At 38.6% G+C, this 23,774-nt stretch overlaps 1 protein-coding gene across 1 annotated transcript in view; it reads right to left on the bottom strand.

Moving 5' to 3' along the window:
- Positions 1–23,774, bottom strand: part of vwa5b1 (von Willebrand factor A domain containing 5B1) — a 93,668-nt gene that overhangs the window by 35,576 nt on the left and 34,318 nt on the right. The window contains exons 8-12 of the mRNA XM_036591535.1: positions 22,315–22,491; positions 15,750–15,860; positions 12,609–12,811; positions 6,147–6,261; positions 5,444–5,629 (exon numbers count right to left, since the gene is read on the bottom strand). Coding sequence (XP_036447428.1) covers positions 5,444–5,629; positions 6,147–6,261; positions 12,609–12,811; positions 15,750–15,860; positions 22,315–22,491 — 792 coding nt within the window. The remainder of the gene's footprint in view (positions 1–5,443; positions 5,630–6,146; positions 6,262–12,608; positions 12,812–15,749; positions 15,861–22,314; positions 22,492–23,774) is intronic.

Below are 23,774 nucleotides of genomic sequence, written 5' to 3'. Positions count from 1 at the left end.
TGCCTGATATGGCAAAAGTAGAGGTCTTGCTACGGTGCCCCTGCTGTCGTTCTTCCGGCTCTGTGGGCCAAACCTGTTGGCTGCTTATGGCCATTTACATATGCCACTCACCTGACATGGGCATGTCCCAATGCTCTGCTTCTGTACTGACATCTGTAGCTAATTACAGTCCTAATTAACTTTGCTCTACAGAACCAGTCAAATGATTGGACACACCTGACTATGTACGCTTTTCATGATCTTGAAGGCTTTCAGAATGCCTAAAAGTGTAAAATTTCCAAAATACTACTCAGACAAGAGAGGTGGGTGTAATTATTACCGATGTTTCTCAACAATTTTAGTCCCGTGCAAATCCACCATGCCAGTTTTTAGACTGCAAATGCCTGCATTGGATTCTGGTGACTTTTACCTGATATAAAACAAACAGTAGCAATAACTCCAGGTTATAATAAACCTGTTCAAACAATTACTTAGATTTCTTGAGGCCTGAATCAAGCCTAAATGTATTGTCCTACGTTCAGTGTGTGACTCTAGACATTAAAATACAGTCAGGTCCATAAATATTTGGACATCAACCAAGATTTGTTATTTTAGCTGTCTACTACAGCTTATTAGAGTTGAAATTTAATAGCATGCGCTCAAACTGTAGAATTTTAGCTTTAATTTGAGGGTATTTATATCCACATCAGGAGCACAGTGTAGAAATTACAACCATTTGCACACAACCCCTCAATTTTGGTGATGCACTGGTGAGCTCAGAAACACAAAAAGACCCAGAAAACCGCAAAAAATAACTGTGATGGTGGCAGACAAATTATTTCCCCAATGAAGAAAAACCCATTTACAACAGTTGGCCAGATCAAGAAGACCCTCCAGGGGGTAGATGTATCTGTGCCAACTCAACAATCAAGAAAAGACTTGTTCAGAGTAAAAACAGAGGGTTTACCACATGATGTAAACAAATAGTAAGCCTCAAAACAGGAAAAAAAACATCTGAAAGGCCTGGAACAACATCCCACAGACAAATATGACAAAGATCAACTTGTACCAAAATGATAAGAAAAAAGAGTATGAAGAAGGGAAAGAACTGCTCATGATCCAAAGCGCGTCATCTGTCATCACCGTCATCACGGTGGTTGGTGGATGTTTGGTAAAGAAAATTGTTCTATATAGAACCATAAACATTCAGTGAAGCCTTTGCATGATTAAAAGGTTCTTTGCATTGTGAAAGCGTTCTTCAGACTGATAATCTGCTGTAGATGAAAATGGTCCTATATAGCAACAAAAAGGTTCTTCTATTGTAACAAGCCTGACATCACAGCAGTAGAAGAACCCTTTGTTGCTCCCCAACAGTTATTTTCAGGAGCCATCAAGGCCTCCTCATATGTGGAAGTTCTTCAGTCCTGTTGGAAAAACATCTCAGGTCGTCATGAAGCAGCTTGAGAGAAAGATCAAGCAAAGCTGGGGGGCGGAGGTGGGGGGGTGGTTCCTAAAATAGAAGATAGCTCTGATTTCTTTAACACGGTTTGATCTCTGCGTAATTCCATATGAGTCATTACAAAGTTTTGATGTCTTTGATAATGTTCTATGTAAAAATAGTAATTCTTTATAAGCAGGTGTCTTTGGCCGCTACAGTAGCTGTACTACAACAGGAGCACCTCCTTAGGTTTCTGTATCATTGTACTGTTCTAGCACCTTCTTGTTATTGTCTTTTCTGCTTGCTTTGTGTGCCCTCATCTTGTTAGATTAAAGCCTTGTGTTCCTGTGTTCTGTCATGTTTGTCTCCACGTCCTTCATCCACACTGAGATGATTACCAGCCTCCAATAACTTCACCTGAAGCTCTGGCCTTCTGTAACCTTTCCTGGACGCTCCAGAGTCTGTAATCAATGTCTGTCTCACATCCCCCATGACCTTGTAATCTTTATGGTCCTAACAAGCCTCGTGGGCCTTTGGCTGCCTCAGGAATCTGCTTTTGGTTCTATATCAGCTGCCATGCTCTAATACCTCCAACATCCTGTGTATGTCCAGCACAGTCAGCGGTCCCTCTGGATGTAGCAGACTTTTAACATTGGTCACTGGCTTATTTCTGACCTTTCCCCTATATAATCCGATTACCTCTGTTTAAATCCCACTCATGCAACCTTAATCTGAGACTGTAACTTCACTATTGGGTGCTTGGACCTGGATTTCTGGAAAGCTGCTAAAAGACTATTATAAAAAATAATTTGATTAAATGTAATTAAGCAGTTCTGCCTCTGAGACTATGATTCATAAAATACCCTAAAGCAGTGGTCAGGAACTTTTACTCCTGGAGATCTACTGTCCTGCAGACTTTAGCTCCAACTCTAATTAACCTCACCTGATCTGTCTAATTATTGCCTTCAGAAGTCCATGATTAGCTGAATGAGGTGTGTTATACTTGAGTTGGAGGTGAAACCTGCAGGTAGGCAGATCTCCAGGAGAGTGACCACTGCATTAAAGATTTCTTAATGAGGGCCGTGGGGTCCTGGATGCAACCAAAGATGTTTCCAATTGCTCCTCAAAGTCTGAAAAACCCTGCCAACATAGCAGTGGTTATATTTTGAAGAGTCTGGAAGCTGTGGTTTGCGCTGAGGTGGTAAACTGCCTCATCTACACAATCATAAAGTTGCAGGTAGAGGTCAGGGGTTTGATTATTAATGCCCGCAGCCGTCCGCTTTCAACCACCAATCGTGCCCACCTGCGCATGCAAAATCTAGTGTCGTTCTTGCCCACGCCTAACTGCAAAACCTAGCGCCATTTTTGCCTGCACCTGCCTGCTTCAACTACACACCATGCCCACCAACACCCGCTCTCTTTGCCTACACTCTAAACCCTAAGTTAAGCTTATATTATAGGTAACTCATTAACTCAAATTAATTAAGCATTGGAACTTAATTTTTTAAGTTGTCTGAAATTATACATGGAGTTAAATACACTCAAACAAAGTATACATATGCACCACATAAACTATACTGTTGCAGAAACGTGAGCTTTTAAGTTTAAGTAACGACACCATCATTCATTTTTAAATTTGACTGAAATATCAACATAAACAATAAACAATATCAATCCAAACTATAAATTTGTTACAACCAAACTGACTGCTAAGCAACGACACAAAACATATTAGTTAGAATAACTAAAACATATAAAGTGCATCCAAACTTACACTTAACCTATATATAACATGTGAATATGTTTTAGAAGATCTAATAAACAGAATTCAACTAACTCGCCAAGAATGCTGGGTAACTCCACCCTGTACTCTCTCATTGCTTGTCTTTTTGAGATCGTAGTATTTGCTAAAATTAGTGAATTTTCCGAAAATCTGAAATCTGAATTTTCAACCCAATAATACAAAGTACTTGCCTGGATGAAGTGATAGCAACTAATTGCAAGAGAATAATTAATTATGATTTAATATACCAATAACATGAGGGCTTTTAGTGTATGCCTATTGTCCTCGTCCACTCCCGCCTGCATTTGTCGTAATTCACTATACTGGTGTAGGACATGTCCACACACCCTTCGCAACGCGGCAGAACAGCCTCCAGACCCATCATTCCTCCACGCACCCAGCACAAAAGTAACTTTTCTATATAACTATTTAAGTGGGCTTGACAAAGCAAACCTGCCGTTTTTGTGTTTAATTATTCTACAGGTTTTTGGTTCCATTTTCACGGGTCACAATTTTCAAGCTAGAACCATGAAACTTTGCAGGAATAGTGTGCTTGTGTTTCCATTTTTCCCCATCCACCTTACTTTTCACATCATCACTGTCTCCAGATTAACAGATACTGGTTTACACTTCTCTTTATAACTTGATATTCTGCCCTCAGTAAAGTAGGCTGAGCAGGTCAACAGAAAGCTAACTGGCTAACATGCTAACACTGCAATAATAAAGGAAGCAATTCAAGTTCAAGACTTTGAAGAAGGAGTTAGTTAAAAATGTCAAAGTAACAAATGTTACCTGCAAGTCTTTCACAAGCCTAAAACGTCTATTTAAAGTTTAGCTGACATCAAAATCCAATATAGCGCTGAGCTGTAGTTCTTGTTGTTTAAAAAACGTTTTAAAGATTTCTACATTACACATTGCTATGTAATGCCATTGCTTTATGGTTTTCTGCCTCTGAGTGTAAACACAATTAACCTCTTATGCTCCAGGGTATATTTTGGCTTGTCCATCTGAATTCACATGACCAAATCGTAAGGCAAATTATTCAGTATCTGCAAATTTTTATTTTATTTATTTATTTTTTTGTAAAAGCTCATCTCAAATGAACAGAACATGTGTTTTATGATTATACACATATCGCTGTATGCTTACAATTTACTGCTGAAAGCCAAAAATCTTAGACGCTCTTTGTACTTAATTTTTACAGGGCAGATCACTGAAGAGACGCCATCTGTTTATAGTTTATAGCCCAGATTTGTGGAAAAATGGGTCGACTTTCAGTAGACAAAGAAAAAATTGTGAGTTCAGCTTTTTTTATTATAAGGGTTTAAAATTACATTACGCATCTATTTGACTGGAAAGAAGACAGTTACAGCTTTCATATGACACCCACTTTTTGAATGCAGCTTATGAAATATGAAAGTTATGAAGAATATGACAAAGTGCATTTTGGAACCACCAGTGGCTAAGAGGCTACAAAGCTAGATCGACTTTATTAGGGTATGTAAATTGTGTAGGCTATAAATAGGGTTTTGGTTACTAAAAAGTTTCTCTTCAGGTTTCTTTCTACTAAAAGGTTCAGGTTTCAGCTGATGGATTGAATACAAACATCGGCATTCAAGCATCTAACTTTCTGACACTTCTAGCATTCAAATGAATATTTTTAATATTTTGACTTATTTCCCCATTTCTATCACATTAGGATGTTACATGTATTTAATGTGTTGTCTTTTTTTTGCTAAGCCAGAAGTTCTGAACATAAGTCAAAGCATCATGGGGTGCATAGCAACCACCTGGGATAGCACAGTAATGGCCTACCAACACTTTGCAACCGCCTGGGATACCATAGCAATGGCCTACCAACACCTGAGCAACCATGTGGGATACTAAAGCAATGGCCTATCAACACCTTAACAACCCCTGGATACCATAGCAACCTAGCAGCCTAGTAACTGCTTGTTTCAGCAAGCTATGAGTTAAAAATTAATATAAAATGACAAAATGACAACAAATGACTAAAGGTTAACAGCATACATCACCATTCAGAACTTTGTATTTGCTGCTCAAAAGCTTGGAATCAATGTTTACAATCATATAAAACCAATTTAGTTGCACAAAACTTTTTTGTTGTTCTTCTACCTATAGTGAATGCTTAAGGTGAGATCCAGGTGCACTTTTATTGCCCTCGGTTGGAGTGTACACTCTGTTCTGAGTGGTTTTATTGTGCTCTGTTGGAGTGTACTTACAGACTTGGGGTTGGGGTGGTAGCGGGTAGTGTCACACACCACGCTGTACCCAATCAGCCGGTCACCAGGGAACAGATAAGTCGTCCCCACTGGAGACAGTAACACCTCCTTCGTCTCAGGATAGAGCCATTCAATGGAGATGTCACTCAAAACAGGTGCCATGGATTTCTTCAAGCACTTAATCATCTGCAAGACCACAAACAAACAAATGGCTCAAATGGGGGTTTATACATCTTGTGTTTTCACACCAAGTGTACTACATATAATGAAGCTACACTACTGATATACTATATATACTATACTATACTATATATACTATATATATATATATACATGTCTGTGTGTGTTAAACTTAGCAATATGCACTTTAACAAATCAAGTAAATTTGTTAGCTATAGCCAAACAATATACTGTATATGCAACCAAACTGGTTTTACATTATAGAAAACAGTGACTGCAAACACCTAAATGGTAGTGTTGATGTACAATTAGCACTGACTCTTAGAGAGCAGAGGAAAAAGATCTGTGCTGTCTGGATTGACCATTTATTCTAATTTATGTTTTAACTAAGCAGAATGAAATGTTAATTGCTAATAGTTGTGGGGACTCCACAATTTATATCCAGGCTGTAATTGCACAGCAGTGACGTTCTGAATAGCCAGCTGTCACAGTGGAGGATAAACATGTCAGTGAGAATGAAAACCTTGGGCTGCAGTCTTTCTCCCTCTGCCAGGAACTCAGCGGTGCCTCTGGAAGCGGAGGAGAGACCCTCTATGAGCCGTCTGCACGCTCCCTGCCCTATTCCAAACGTGTAGCACCTGCAAAACATGCACATATACAGTAAACAGTAGCGGTGTAACTCTTACACCACCATCTCACAAAAATTACATTTGAATACTTCAGCAAACAATTATTTTAAAAAGGCATTAATTGAGATAGTAAGAAGTGAAACATATACAAAATCATCATTTATGGGGTATTTTCTATTGGGAAAATTGGGTCCCAAACCTTAATCCCTAAATTTGTGAAAATAATACTTACATTTTTTAAGGATTACATATAAAAATTCATTCAAAAAATGCTGTTCCACGTTTTCATGTCACTACCGAAACACAAAGAATTGTAGTCCATAGACAGAGCCTTATTTTAGCCACGCCCCTGCATTTTAGAGCAGGAAGTGAGGCTGCATAACTGTCCCTCATGGCCACATGGTAAAGTTAGAGCCCAATGTTTTGAGGTAAATGTGTCTCAAAGTCTAATCAGTGTGTAACATCAAGAATTGTCACTAACGAAACACATATTTTCTGCAATTAAGTAACCCTTTCTGTGTTTTAATGATTTTATGTGAGTACAGCTGTTCAAAGCTGTGTTTGCTAGTCATGTACAGGCTGGTGTTTTTGAATTTTGCCCAAAATTAGTCACTATCGAAACAGTCACTACTGAAACATTTGGTAAAGTTTTAGTAGTGGTGTGATAGTAATGTTAGTGATAAAATGGAATGTTCAGTCATTTCATTTAATAAAATAAACATAATTAAGGTATTAGGTCACTCAAAGTAAAAGGATTTTAGTCTAAAGTCAGTTAAAAGCTTGAAATGTGTGTTCAATTCTGACTTTGAACCATTTCAGTAGGATGATCCATATATACTGTACATTTGATGTTTTTAATCTATTCTAATATTGCAAAATGAATGCAGATCACTCTCAGTACAGCAGTAATACTGATATGGTGGCGGTTTGGCTTAGGCCGTTTTTGCACGTCAGTGTCACTGCTATGCTGAGAGTGGTCCACTACCCAAACAAGCCAACAACAAACTTGTGGTCATACACTGACAACTGACAAACGGATAGAGGATGGCCAACACAAATTGTGCATGAAAAAATATGTTTAACAGTAATATTCTAATAACAAAATGGATTTGCAAAGTACAGTCCTGTGCAAAGGTCAGAGGCCATCCCTTCATTTAATTTCCAGTCAAAAAGGTCATTAAGTACAAGTTATTCAAAAAGCAAAAAATATATATTTAACAAAAATTACACAAAAGCTCTAAAACAAAACATAATATTGTAATGTCCCGCTACTGGCTGGCGTGGCCACAGATACTCTGGAGGTGTGGCCATGCAGACAGCCACATGTGAAGGCTCATGGTAGGAGCGTGGGTTTAGGTTATGCGGATTGGTGGTCACTGTGAGAGTGAAGTGTACGGCAAGTGGTGACCTTTCACGTGAGTTCAGTTATATGTAGGTGCTTTTCTGCCCTTGTGGTTAATAAAGAGCACTTCTCATAGTGGATTCATGGCCTCTCCTGTGTCTTCCTCTATCCTGATACTACAATATCATTTTTTCAGTATTTATTGTACTCACGATTTACCTTTATTACAGCTTCCATTCTTTTCAGGAGACTTACTTCCAGTTTCTCAAAGAAATCTGCAGGGATATTTTTTCAAACTTCTAAAGTTCAGTCTTAGAAGTTGGTTGCATTTCCTGCTTCTCACGATCCAAGCAATCACAATTTCAAATTTAGACTAATCAGTCCATAAAACAGTTTAGTATTCTAGTACATATTTTTGTGGAGCTTGATTTTCTCCTCTCTCTCAAAGGTGACATCTTTAAGTACAGTTTATCTGATAGGGACAGTTTTGGTCTTCCAGGTTTTGCACAGTTGTTAGGACTCCCATTTTCTCTATATCTTTTAAGAATTATTTGAACTCCAGTTTTCTTCCTTATGTAAGTGGATCATCATATATCTCATCTACTCAAAATATCTCCTTTGTTCATTTTAGATGCTCTTGAGAAAGAAATTTGAAGGCAGCTGAGGTGAGCTTGGGTAGCTGCTTGTGTGGATATTAGTGTCTTTGAAGGGGAGCATGATGTCAGCGACTCCACTGGGAGCAGCAGGAGGACACAGCTGTAACTGCTTGATTTTAAGATTGGATGGATGCCTCTAAAAAAATGAATAACTTATTCTTTAATGGCTGTTTTGACTGAAAATTAAATAAAGAAAGAGTGGCACAGTGCTGCATATGTGTTTGTGGGTGAACAACAGCAAGATCAGGCCCAAATTGAAAACCTGATTAAAAAACAGAATCTCCCTGAGCTTCCTGATATCTCCCCGGACAATATCCGCTTCACTGCAGACTGTTGCTTTATCAATAGTGAAATTTGGCAAGTAGACCACTTTCATGAAGCCAAAAAAGATAATTAGTCATGTTTTCCCTCCATCACTACCCGTGCCAAGATAAAGAAGCCCTGACTTTTTTTTTTTAATCAGTAATCTCATTAGATTTGATGATGAAAATGTGGAGGCTTTGGACTGCTACCTCGGCCCTATCTGCTGCATCTGGGGTAGTTCATGCATACCAGATGAAGGCAAAGTGATTAAGGACTCAGCTCAACCTTTAGCATTGTCGCTAACATCCGCAGGACACATCAGAGCTGGAGATTCATTGCTGTTTGCTCAGTGTGCAGTTCCGCACACACTGGAAGTCTGGGCAGACTCTGCATGTTCCTAATGAAATCACTGACTGGCTTTCATCCTTTAAAAGGACAGAGCGTCCGATTTGCCTCCATCCAGCAGAGGAGAATTACTGACAAGAGGGCAGGTGTGGAAGGAGTGCTGATCATCTGAAAAGAGGAGTGCTACTGTAATGTTAATTGGTTGATTCAGTTGAATATAAGGACTAATCAAGAAGATTTCTCAAGCATGTGTAAACAAGTTTATTGGAAGAAAAAATACTCAGTTACTTTGAGTTAGTTTAGAGTCACCCTGTGATGAAAATTGGCCTTTTTCTCTTTGTTAGGACACCTTATCCAAAATAAAAGAAGCATAAACTTCAATACATCTTTTGCAAATGTGCCTATTTGCCTCCTACTGTGGTGCCAAAGTCTCCAGCGTGAGATGTTCTGGTTTAAAGACTAGACAAACTCCCTTCTGATGATGTATCTGGAAGGTGAGAGGAACCTTTGAAAAACTACCACAGCTTTGGGTTGGATGTTTGGAGGTGAGTTGTAATTTTTTAACAAAATTAGCGAGATAGCTACGGGACAATCTAGACATCTTACCTCAGTTTGGCTTCTTTTCTTAAAATGGTTTGGCTGAATATTGACTTCCAGTGTTTGTTAGCAATGTTAGCCTTGTAGCTTTGGGGTACATGGAAGATCATGTACTTTTTTTTGCCAAATTCTTAGACCACTGTAGTCATGCGTTGTTCTGTTCACTAAGCTACATGAAACTAAGGAGGGCTGTGGCTGTGCTCTGACGAGCTGAGCTGACTACCTTATCAAAATGTTCTACAGTAGCACATATTTACGGGTATACTCGTAAATAAAACCTCTAGGTGGAATATGTTGATAGGCTAAAACTCCTTATCAAAAATACTACCCGTGTTAAAACTACGAGGCTGAATTAAGCTTTTTTCGTAGCTTCTTGTCTGAATATTCCTGTTCCACCTTAAATGGTGCAGCAGCTGTGGCTAGCTAACACAAACATTAGCAAACGAGACAAAATACTGACCTGTCGGTTCTGTAAAACAGCAAAAATAAGTTAATGTTACTCGGCTGTGCAACGGAAATGGAGAAACCTCCTCATATCATGCCTTTCAACCCTCCATGAAGCTGAAGTCAGATTCTTTTTCGCCGGCTGCTTGTTCGAATTTCCCTGTTCCAGAACGTGACTGCTGCACCACTTAAGGTGGAACGGGAAAAGTCGCTGGCGAATGTCCTGAGAAAATGTCCTCAGAAAAATATTACCAGCATTAAAATAAAAATTATGATATTCTGAGAGCCTGAATCAGTTTATCAGGGGGTGATAACCTGCTTAAGGAGGCTGTCAGTCTAATGATGTGAATTCAGTGCGCAGTAGCTTTAGCTCACATGTAGCAATATTCATAATTCAACTCTTTAACGACCTCGTAATTCAAAGGATCCAGTGGTATTCGAGAGAAGAATGTTCACAGGACAAAACGTATCGGGTTCTGAACATTTTTATTTAACACAGGGGGCGATAGAGGCGATTTTTCGAAAACCCTATTTATTCTGGCTATAGAAAAATGGAGCTCAGACCCGGAGGTCCTAATATGGACATAAGAGCATGGTGCCAACTACAAAATGACGGCACGTCTACAGTGGTCAGTAAGGCATAACTGGCATAACTTTGAAACAGAACAGGACAGAATAGTTTAATACTTCATTAGAAATGAATTCAAGTAAAAATAAACCTATTATAATTTAATTGCACTCTCAAAAATCACTATTACATGTGAAAATGTACTCATGTACTGTAACATGAATAGTTAATTCACTGCTTTCCATCTCTGTAAGAAGGTGCAGGATTCATCATCTGTTAGTTCCACTCTCAATGATGAATAGTGCTCCATACTGAATAACACAAGATTATTTTAACCATCCTTTGTGAGCTGGACCATGATCTGATGTCGACTGTGTTGAACAAATAGCACCCTGTGTTATTTTGCTGCAATTCAGACATAAGTAATCTAGCCTAACCTTGCCTCTGAGAGCAGAAAAAGTGAGAAATAAAAAGAAAGGGCTCTGACTCCTGCTGTAATCTGATCTGACAGCGAGGAGATCAGTGGGTGACAAACTAACTTCCAGTAAGAGGTGTAAAAATCACAGCTCTGCAATATATCTTCACCTGCATGTGCAAGAAACATCTGTTTAGTTTGATCTGGAATGAACTACAGGCACAAACAATGCAGGTATGCATGCTATTACAATTCATATTAGATGAGTGCTCTCTCAAATGTGAGGAATATAGACGGGATCTACTGAATTAGTTCGGTTTCACAGTGAGAAAAGTATTTAGAAGAAACATGTAATTTTATGATCTATTTAAACTCAAGGCATTAATTGAGATAGTAATACGCTAAATATAATCAATTTATCACATCATTCACATCATTCACATCATTTATAGGGTACTTTTTATTGGGAGGTGTCTGTCCCAAACCCTAACCTCTAAATTTCAACTTGTGAAAATAATACTTACTTTTTTGTATTTATAATTTTATTTAAATATTTTTGTCTTTCCTAAAGATCTTTATAATTTCTTTTAAAGTGAACTTGAAAGACCTAGATTTATTATGAGTTAAATTTACATAAAAAGCTTCATTTAAAAATGCTTTTCCACATTTATCTTGTTATCTCAAGATAACAAAATTACCTTGAAATAACAAGGTACTTTTCTGGTTATCTTGAGGCAACAAAAGTTGTTATCTTAAGATAATGAGTTATTTTTCTTGTTATCTCAACATAACAAAATAATTATCTTGAAATAACGAGTGACTTGTCTTGTTACCTCAAAATAACAACATTGTTATCTTGAAATAATGAGCTACTTCTCTTATTATTTAAAGATAACAAAATTGTTATCTTGAAATAATGAGTTACGTATCTTGTTATCTCAGAAAATTCCAGAAAATGTTCCTCGTGGCCTCATGGTGAGCAGGTAGATCCCATAGGTTTGAAGTAAATGTGTCCCAAAGTCTAAAAATCAGTGTGTAACATTAAGACTTGTCACCACCAAAACATATATATTTTCCAATTGAGTAATTTTTTGTGTTTTAATGAAAAATATTATGATTTTATGTTGTACAACTATTTAAAGCTGTGTTTGCTAGTCATGTGCTGGCTAGCATTTGAGCTCTGCTAAAATTGTCATCACCAAAACAGTCACTACAGAAACATTTGGTAAAGCTTTGAAGGTGTTATTTTTGTATTAGTTGTGATAAAATGGAATGTTCAGTCATTCATTTTAGTAAAATAAACATAATTAAGGTATGAGGTCACTCATAACAAAAGGATTTTAGTTAAAAGTCCAAGTCAGTTAAAAGTCTGAAATGTATTTTCAACTCTGAACCAACAGCATGTACAGCCCTCATATAATCTGCCAAAAGAAGATATCCATGTAGGGGGCCCACCAAACATTTGTACCCAGGGGCTGATAACTTCATCATCCAGGCCTGCGTATCAGTCAGAAAAGCAACTATTTAACCAAAACAACTAACATATCTCCTGATATTGTGGACTAAAATTGATACTGTTGACAAATCTTCTACATCCGCTGAGCCCTCACACTCCTTTTTTAATTAACATTCTACATCAAAGTCAATATGTTCACTGCTATGACCACACAGTCAGGGACTTCATACCTGGAGAATCGAGCGTGACTGCGGACAAGTTCGATGACCTTCCCTGTGTTACTGACCGCTCCATCGGTCAGTAGAAAGAGCAGGCGAGGATGACCGCGCTGCACAGGCTGCCTCAGGATCCAGTTCAGTGGAGCCAGAAGGTTGGTGCCGCCCATGTCGGCCCGGATCTTCCTCATATATTCACAAGCCGCAGCTAAGCTTTCCTATAAAGGAAGTGAGGAGCAGCTAGCATGAACTAATTTGCGTAATGCTACATGGGCCTAATGTTCATTAATTACGAAAGGCATTAGCATTTCTGAGCGTATTTCAGCAGCGTAACTCAGACTTGAGGTCAAATCCATCAATTTAGAATCAGAAAATGTGAGTTCATGAGGTTAATTGAGTTAGTTAATTACTTAAAGTGATGGTTCAGGCCTCAAGATTGTTGCTAGTACTGATTTTAGCTATGCTAATGTACTTTTGTCCATTGTTGTAGATAACAGCATGTCATGCAGTGTCAGAAACCACATGAGTAAGTCTATTTGAGATTACGTAACAACTGCACACAGTTTGAGGCAGGCGTGTGATGATTTAGGCTGCAGTTTGCACAATGCTGAATGGTACACCGATCAGGCATAACATTATGACCACCTCCTTGTTTCTACGCTCATTGTCCATTTTATCAGCTCCACTTACTATATAGGTGCACTTTGTAGTTCTTCAATTACAGACTGTAGTCCATCTGTTTCTCTGCATACTTTGTTAGCCCCCTTTTACCCTGTTCTTCAGTGGTCAGGACCCCCATGGACCCTCACAGAGCATGTACTAATTGGGTGGTGGATCATTCTCAGCACTGCAGTAACACTGACGTGGTGGTGGTGTGTTAGTGTGTGTTGTGCTGGTACGAGTGGATCAGACACAGCAGTGCTGCTGGAGTTTTTAAACACTGTGTCCACTCACTGTTCACTCTATTAGACACTCCTACCTTGTCAGTCCACCTTGTACATGTAAAGTCAGAGACGATAGCTCATGTGCTGCTGTAGTGCTCTAGTCCTTCATCAGTGGTCACTGCTGTGTCTGATCCACTCAACACACAACACACACTAACACACCACCACCACCATATCAGTGTTACTGCAGTGCTGAGAATGATCCACCACCCAAATAGTACCTGCTCTGTGAGGGTCCCTGGGGGTCCTGACCACTGAAGAACAGGGTAAAAGGGGGCTAACAAAGTATGCAGAGAAACAGATGGACTACAGTCTGTAATTGAAGAACTACAAAGTGCACCTATATAGTAAGTGGAGCTGATAAAATGGACAATGAGCATAGAAACAAGGAGGTGGTCATAATGTTATGCCTGATCTGTGTATGTTTCCATTCATTGTTAGCTACATTAGCACTGTAGCAGCAGTTGCAAAACTAAAGAAGCAAAATCCAGACACCAACCATGTTTTGGCTGATCGATTACATTTGTAAAGTGTATTTTTGTCCAAACTATGAGAAATCTGCTCAGAAATACAGGTCAATAATGAACCAGTGAAGCTTGTCTTTATAGCTTGATTTGAAAGTACTAAAATGTATTTGGCCTTAAACATAATGTGAGTGTGAATTTGTAAAGCCTCTCTGTGCTGTTCTTTAGCACTGATGAAAACACTTCTGCTAATGAAAGCAGACCTGTTCTTATTCTGCTTGAGTATATGAGTCACTTCAGAAAAGGTAATGGCCAAATAACAGGTTTCAGCGTGAAACGTTATCTGAAACCACATTACAGGGACTTAAGCGAACAATTATACAGCCAATTTAAGTTCTCTGAATAAGTTTTGATGTTACATTCGATCAGGAATTTAACCCTGACCAATCAGCATTAAAGAGATACTTCACTTAACATGCCAATATTGTTAATAATGAATCAAAGGGAGTGAAGAGCAGCTAGCATGAACTAACTTGTATAATGCTACATGGGACTTCCTTTTTATTAACATTTTTTATGGAGGTTTTCCATTTTTGCCTTTATCTTATTTCTATCCTTACAGTATCCTACAAAGACCTAGAAACATTAAACATAAAATGGTACAGAAAACAAACATACAGTGAAAAAGTCAGAGACCATCCTTTGATTGATTTAATTTCCGGTCCAAATTGCCATTAAAAAGTTATTCACTTTCAATGGCATGAAAAAAGCAGAAAACACGTATTTGATAGAAAATTACACAGAAGCCTCAACAACGACATACACTTTTTTCAGTATTTAATGTGTCCACCCTTCCAGTCTTTTCACTTTCAGTTTTTCAAAGAAATCTGCAGGGATATTTTTCCACACCTCCAAAGTTCAGCCTTCGAAGTTGGTCGCATTTTCTGCTTAAGAAAGGAATTTCTAGAAGTTGTGTTTGGGTACTTGATTGTGTAAATGATAGATTTAAAATTATATTCAGTTCTTGAGGCTTCAGTGTAATTTGCTGTTAATTATATGTTTCTCATTTTTGACACTGAAAACTTGTAAACAACCTGTATGTAATGGCTATTTTTACTGTAATAAACTAAAGGGTGGTCTGACTTCTGCACAGTACTGTATATACATTGTAATGATGAATATACTTATAATTATGCTACATAAAATAAAATATGACCAACTGGCTATACAGCACTGAGGGAAGGTGTTATTTAGTAAACTATGCATATAATATAAATTACATCAAATGACATGTTTTGTTGATTTTCTAAGTGAAAATAAGTTACATATCCTCTACAGAGAACACACTTCTGCACATTTCAATGCAGAATTACTGTTTATTTGCTGAATTTAACATACTGGAAAAAAATTAGACATAAAATGTGGCCTGTACAAAAGTTATCACACATTTTCTATTGTGTATTTTTTTTTATTTCCAATAAAATTCTGTGAATAAATAGAAATTGTGCACTAAAAATGATATAAAATGACCATAATTAACTTCCTGTTAGATGATGTGTTGTCTTAAGCTCAATTAAAAAATCAACAAAACATTTCATTTGAACAAATGTTTGCATACGACTATAAAAAATGTAAACTATATTGCCTCAATAGAAATTACTGCCAAACACCATTAGAGTGACAAACTGAGAACAGGACAGGTCGGGGTGAATCGACTGCACTGTTGTGGCTCCTGGTGGGCGCTGTACCTCGTCATAGCTCTGGCTGGTTGCAAACAGTGTTTTGAACGTCGAGCCGAAGCCAATAATATTGAACAGGCAGGCGGGGAAGAGGCTTTTCAGAATCACCACCATGGCATCCTGGCAACACAGCAAAGAAATACAAGAGAATGAGGGAACAGCAGAGAGAGGAAGAAGTAAAAGCTGAATGGAGAGGGTACAAAAGGAGGCTGGAGGAGGACAGAGCAGAAGAGGACAGAGGAGGTCCTAAGAAAAGGTCAAACTAGAGCCCCTCTTTATACTGTCATACAAAAGAAAAAACATTCACCATTCATTTTATTAGAAACACACACCTTTTTCTTTCACTAACTGGCCACTACAAATTATGAGTTGTATGACTGTTTCAGGAATAGCAGATGGTCAAAAGTTGTGCATCAGTCACCAACAAAGAGGAGCTATAAGGTAGGGGGTTCTAGTATAGATGGCATTCGATATCAGGTATTGGTTTCAAGGATGATCTAGTTTGAACCAGGGGCATAGCAATGAAGGGGCATGGGGGGCCTAGGCCAACACACTTGTAAGCCAGGCTCTCTCAGATTTCTGACTGGTTAAAAAAGAAAGTCCTCCAATGTAAGGTCATCATGGGCGAAGGGGCTGTTTTGCTTGCATTCTCATGACTTTTTTTTACACTATTAATAAAAGAGACTAATAAAGCTCTTCTTACATCATCACATTTCCCAAACTGCTGCCTCTCATGCAAAAAGGCAAAGGCACTCGGATTATGGTAATGAGTTGGTAATTTTATAACAATTAAGCTATAATGAAGTAGGCAAGCTCATGGTCATCATCCTCACTGCAGCAATGTTGACCTAAATCACCAAAGTTTCTTCAAGGAATGACTTGAGATTGGTTTCACTTGGTTGTCACCAGCTCGATCCAGTGGCATAGCCAGAATTTCTATGGGGCACCAGCTAACAAGCGTTCATGTTGCGTATTTTGATTTCTTACCTTACCAAGTCCAAAAGTTTATTGTGTATAAAATTTGGTAGATTTCGTCTATTCAGACCCTACACCTGTTATACATAGCGGCCATTTTGCTGATCATTTGTGTTCTAGTAGCTCCAAAAAGGCACGTAGTGCTTGGACCCCGTTGATTGCGATTTGCAATGTAATTTATAGATGGTCACTAAGCTGTCATAGCTGTTACGACAGTCCCATAGAAATCAATTTCAGACAAAAACAAAGTGAAAGCTGATTGTTTTTGTTGCAGTGTTAATTCACACATATTAACCTTTTTTGCCAACTGTTATTAAAGAAAGAAGCTCAAACATGAGAAAGTGAAACCAACTTTGCTGCTCATGAAACATGGTTCTCGCCCAAAACCACATACATATATAGGGCACGATATGGATTTCATGGGCTCCACTCGTTTCGCTGTGGAACGTTTTTTTTTTTATCGAATTGAAAATTTTCAACTTTGGAAAGGCTCCGCTCGTCATGTGTTATTTTTCACAAGGTAACCAATCCAAAAAAAGGGCGGATCAAATTGAACCAGAGAGTGAACGCTGGGCAGTAAGACATTTTTGCTCACATTTAATATTCAAAAAATATTCAGCTCAAAGACAAATATTAACTCCAGCCTTTTTCTGATGGACGTATTGTGTTATTGTGTATATTGCAGGGGTGCACAACTCCAGTCCTGCAGGGCCTGTGTCCAGCAGAGTTTGCTCATTTACATGCTCAAACACACCGGATTAGACTTGTGTGTTAATTGTCAGGTTTAGTGGGTGTGTTTGAGCAGAGAAATCTCCAAATTGTGCTGGACACTGGCCTTCCAGGACTGGAGTTGTGCCCCCCTGGTATATTGCAATATCTGGTATCTAATTTTGGACATTACTGCGACAAATTCAATTGTCTTTTTGGCTTTCTACCCACAGTAAGAAGGATCTACTCTCAGAATAAGTGATTTTGGTTGCAGCGTTGGGTGCTAGACAAAAAAAAAGACAGACTATAGTGAAATTTGATGGGATATTTAAATTTCTATGTGTATAAATACTTGAAATGGTTGTTTTTCTTTAGTTTGTGAAAACAAAATGTTTGTTTTCTTTACAAAGGCAAAAAGGATATTTTAATGTAGAGAATAGATTTTGCCTTGAATTTTCTTAATAAAGTATTAAATTAATGCTTTCTTTATATTGTTTAGTCTGTAAATGTAGCAAATCACACACATAATGAAACTGTTTTTCTGTGAAAGTGAATTTCTAAAAGTGAACCTGTCTCAGACCTTTTCCACCTCCCTCCATCCCTGCCCATCCAGAGGGATAAACCTGGACGTCTGACATTTCTTTGGGGATGAAGTTATCTCCAAGGTCAGGCGTGTTTGTGGGGTGGGATGGGGGGGGTTGTTGGGTATCATTCTCATTAGGCTGACCTGCTCCTTTAAGGCAGGCTACTATGGTGGCAGTGCAGGAGCATCCTCAATCAAACCCAGAGTGAGTCATCGCTGCCTCCTGCGTCACGCGCCTGGCTTCAGCAAGCAGCACACACTCCGCAGCGTGTTTAACATTTGCTCCCAAACACTCACACACCCATCACCGCAACCAAAATCACTCATGCAGCCAGCGGCGTGCAGACCTCTTCAGCATCCCATGTTTCAATAAGTGGTGTCTGGTGTCTGCAGGACTTTATCGACCTGATTGTGGCTCAGTATCTCAGTACAGCCAAGCAACATGTCAATAGCATGCATTTTACTTACGAACTATGCTTTACATTAGCTGTTGAGGCATAGAATAAAAAAGGATTTAAAAGTTTTTGTGTAACAGTATTAGGGATGCATTGATACCGATAGTGGTATTGGGTATCGCCATGATACCATGCTCATTTACTTGTATTTAAAATGCACCAATACAAATATCTGATTCATCAGGTAGCTCTAAACAAATGACTCAAACTGGCATTGAACGAGGGTCTGCTTTCACAGCAAAGCGTAGCCGACGCTGTAGCAGTTGAACGCCAAATCGTTGGCCACTTTAAACATTTTACCAGGCATACAGGGCGCGATTTTAATCCGTTCCGTTCCACCAATACAAGTGGACACACATAGGTTAACAAAACTGAGGCAAAAAGTTCTTGCAGCACGAGAGTTTACTTTACTCTGTTTGACTGAGTAGAATTGCGAGGTATAAATGATAATAAGTTGATTTTTTTATATTGTCTTTGTAAAGTAGGCTGTGGATAGGTCATATTGTCCTATTGTGTACACCACTGCCTGCTTTTAGTTTCAGTGAATAGTCTGACACAAGTTAGCAACGCTGCTGTATCACAGTTTCTCAGCATGTTTGCTCAGTACTCAGGCGGATGTGGCTTTTGAATTAAGCAGTTTTATTGATAACTGTCCATAGACAGAGCTGTCTGTAGGGGCTGCGTTTCACATAGCATGTCAGTCTGACCAAGCGTCTTTGTACAGTGTGAGTATAAAATCGTAGGCTTTGTCCATACAAGACGGTCAATTCAAACGTGCAGTGTGAGTGACCAAAAAAAGGTGAAGGTTCTAAAACAAAAGCTTGCTAAAATTCACACAGTGTATGCCTGACTTTAGAGGACATTCAATTACAGCTCAAACAACCAGCCAAAAAGACTCCAACAAGACGTAAAACTTGATAAGTGGATGCTTTAGCCTCGGATGTGATTCCTACTTTCACTGTGCTACAGAGACTGTTGTCGAAAGAGACAGATGAGGAGCGGAGATCAAAACTACGAAATGTACTTTACTTACAGCTGAACAGAAGCACTTTTCTGATGTGCAACAAAACTGTTCTTGTGCACTGCAACACTACTTGATATAAGGCAACAAATGTAGCATAGCTAGCTAATGCACTTCATTTAAAATCAGCTGGATTTTAGTACTTTTACTGTTAAGGTACATTGCACTTATTTACACCAACAACTACTTAATTGTAAGTAACCCTGTGTTACTCATTATGACTTAAACATGTACATGTACTAGTACTCTGTCTGAAAAAAATGGTATTGATGCATCCCTAAAAATTATAGAATTTACTGGCAGTCATTTCTACAGTAATTTAGAGTGCTCATATTGTACTTTTGTCCATTTTCATAGATAATAGGTTGTCATACAGTGTCAGACACTGCATAGGTAAGTCTATTTGAGATGTCTTAACAACTTAACACTGTTTGAGGTGAATGATGATTTAGGCATGCATTTTGTACAATGCTAATTGTACATAAGGTTCCATTACTTGTTAGCTAAGTTAAACTCAGACACCAAACATCTCTCATCAGTCTGACTACATTTGGTGTACAGTGTGAATGTCATTTTTTGCCAGACTTTTCACTTAACAGGAGTTTATCCTCATAAGTATGATGACTCATTTATTATTGTGTCTTTAACAAAGAACCAAGCATGCCTTCAAAGTGACTTTATTTCTACATTACAAACAAAAAGACTGCTGCATTTCCATTTCTCTCGTATCAAGACTCTTTCATCTCCTACCTACTGCTTTTTTCCCCACTTACATTTCAATACAACTCTTACATCTTCTTACATCACTTGTGAGAACACATTTGCATGTTGCATGTGCTCTCACTGGCATTCTTCATTAGTTTCAGTATCTGTATCTATCTACGCTGTTTAAACATCATATAAGTCTTATTAAAATGCTAAACAGGTTCAGTTTTTTTCAGTTTGATTATGGTGGGGAAAGGTCATTATTCCTATAAAGGTATATACCCTGCTAATAAAACCTGCATGGCTGGTCACCAGCAAAAAACAGCATATGTTACGTTTCAGAACCCACCCACCAGAAGTTAAACTAGCTGTAAATTTGATTTATTCAATCGCATACATACTTTACAAAACTCTTTTAAAAAAATCAAAAACTCCAAAAAAGTAAACAACCATTGTGATTTTATGTGTCAGCGTGATTGCTTAACCATTTCCAGATGTGTCCTCAAGGGAAGCCCATATTTACAGTTACCATCCAATACCTAGACTGAATTTCAAATGGCTCCCTACTCCCTATGGGAGCCATAGGTCTTAAAATAATAGCTCTCAAACCCTAACAGTGCATAATATGTCTAATAAATAGCCACACAATTCATATTTCATATAGTCCACTATATAGGGAGCAGGGAGCCACTTGAGATTTAGTCCTAGTTTGTCTAATCAGTCCTTCGTTAAATTAAATCAGTTGTGCTACTGATGGACTAATCCATGCAATGAGTGGAGTGCAGTAAAGTCAGGACCCAAATCTATGTTCTTCAAGCAGCATCATTCTAGCCTACATAGACATAACTGGACTGGCAAAAACACTCTTACTGCAAAGATGAATTGTTTTGAATGATTCTCACAGCTGCCTGAAGCACATAAAATAATATACTTTTAGAAGTAAACTTGCGAGAAAAGAATCTAGTCTCTTCGTAAATCTGCTCTGCAGGTTTTACACAGTGAAACTTTCATGCAACTTGCCTGCAACCTAATTTCCATGTGTAATTTGACAGTCCCACGCTACACATTCGTTCACTCCACTAGTTAGCCAAATAAAACAGATTTTAGTCATCTGCGGTGGGGAATCAATCTATATATGAATATTACGTTGCATTTTTATTGTCTTTGCATGATTTTCCCAGCTGTCATTGTCGTTGTTTGAAATGGCTGTGTCAGAAACCAGGAAGAGAGCTTTCACAGCGCTACTACTTGTAAACATGCCTGACGAAGAAAACAGAGTATGAGTGAAAGGCTGACTACTGAAAAGAGAGAAACAAGTTTAAACAGCTTGTACTGATAGCCGGCTAGTTTTCCCAGCTGGTTACAGAAATGCTAGCTTCAAGAAACACTCATTTGTTTCTTGTTAGCCCTTACTTAACTGACAAAATAAAACTACTAACCTTACATAAGGAGGCAGTTAGGAGTATCTACTTTTCAAGTGTCCAAAAGATGCATTATCTGTGTTTTGATTGGCTGTTTTGTGAAACTTGTTTCACAAAGCTGACATGCTTTACATTATGTAATTCAGGTGCAATTTAGTTTCATGTAGATTTCAAGCAACTAAAGGTTTCACTGTGTAATCCCAGCCTAAGACTCATATCTGAGAGAGCAACATCCAGTGGCTGGTGCTGGCATGACAACACGTACTGGGCATTAGCCTATTAGCTGTTGCTGAGCCACTGTTGTATTTCTTTACCCTAATTTTGTAGCACTGCAGAAAAAGAAACTGTAACTGTGACACACACTACCACGCGGCTAACATGCTGGAGTTATTGCTGTGCTGAGAATCATCCACGACATATCATATCATATCATATCATATCATATTGAGTCAGCAGTGGTCCTATGGTGGCCCCTTTCTGCTAATAGAGGGTGGGTGATAAATTTTGCAGCAACAGATGGGGTACAGTCAGTAATAAACCTATAAAGAGCACCTATATTGTAGCTGTTTCTGATAAAATGGCCAATGTGTTTGAAAAATATTGAAATTAAATTTGGTACTGCTCACCGCTACGTCCTCAAACCTTCATATTACACCAGTCCCACAAACGACAAAGTCTGAAATGCACAGTGTTCGAAAGTCCTCACCTTAACCCGGCTAATGTTGACCCCACTCATGCTCCCGCTGCGGTCAATGAGGAAGATAAACTCTCCCTGGACTCTCCGCAGGTCAGATGTCATGGACTGCAGGTCCGGGCAGAAGTTCAGCATGACCACAGGGTTGTGGAGGATGTCCTTGTGGAGCCTCTTATGGATGATATCCACCTACACAGGAAACATGATGACCAATAGATAGATTTAGAGATGACCCTTGCCTTCTAGTAGCTGAAGCAGTGCTTAGCATGCATCCTGTTATACTGCTAGCATCTCTAAAATGCTAAAATGCCTTTTTTAATTCAAAGCAATTCTTGGGTTTATGTTTCTCATTGTTTAACAATGTGGTCCTAATTTTTTGAGTGCAAAAGAATGCCATAAGATTCACTTAAAAAAGGACCAGCCTATTAAATAATTCAATTCCTCCGAGCGCACAAAGTAGCAATTACCCTTTCAAGAGATTACGTTCTTTGTCAGTAAATTACATTTACGTGTTTATGTCTTCCAATGCTGCTGGAACCGGCGATATGAAATCCAGTTAAATGAATGTGCACAGGGTTAGCTATACTCCATTATTAATGGATCTCATATCCCAGCAAATTAGCACTCACTGTTACTCGCTCTCTCTAAAATTAAAATCTTTTGTGGTGATCTTTTTTTTTTCAAACTTTAATTGTTGGTGCAAACATGTCAGAAGAATAAAAAAGGTGCTTAAGCCCTCTTCTACCTCTCTGTAGGTAGAAACACCTAGACCACTCCACCGAAGACCTTGGGTGGTTTCCATAGAAACCCCTTTTCATTGCCCATCATTTTTGCAGCCGAATGTTCTCGGCCTCCTGTTGAGGAATAACGGTCACTTGAGGATCTAATTGCAACCTGCTTTTGTGCGAGTCTGGCAAGGAAAATACATCTACTCATACTTCTCTGTGAAATACATACGGTTTTTCAGATAAAATTGCAGAAAAGTGGGCCATAACTGGCAAACTTCATGAACGTTTCTCAAATTCATTCAGTTATAATATATTCTAACGTTAATTTTCTTAACAATGTAAGAAAAGGAAGTATGTTTTTTATATATTTTATATATTCATAATATATACATACTATATGGCCACTAGTGTGTGGACACCTGACCATCATACCTATATCAGCTTGACATCCCATTCCAAGACAATGGGTGTTAATATGGAGTTGGCCCCACCTTTGTGGCTATAACAGCCTCTGCTCTTCTAGGAAGGCATTCCACGAGGTTTTAGAGTGTGGGAATTTGTGCCCCTTCAGTCAAAAGAGCATTTCTAAGGTCAAGCACTGATGTTGGATGAGAAGGCCTGGCTCACAATCGATATTCCAGCTCATCCAAAAGGTGTTCAGTGGGGTTGAGGTCAGTGTTCTGTGCAGGACACTGGAGTTTCTCCATACCAAACTCATCATGTCTTTATGAACCTAACTTTGTT

This window comes from Colossoma macropomum, unplaced genomic scaffold (genome assembly GCF_904425465.1).
Source record: "Colossoma macropomum unplaced genomic scaffold, Colossoma_macropomum, whole genome shotgun sequence".
In the NCBI taxonomy this organism is placed as follows: domain Eukaryota; kingdom Metazoa; phylum Chordata; class Actinopteri; order Characiformes; family Serrasalmidae; genus Colossoma; species Colossoma macropomum.
Note: the sequence above shows the minus strand (reverse complement) of the source record. Positions and strands in the feature narration are given on the sequence as shown.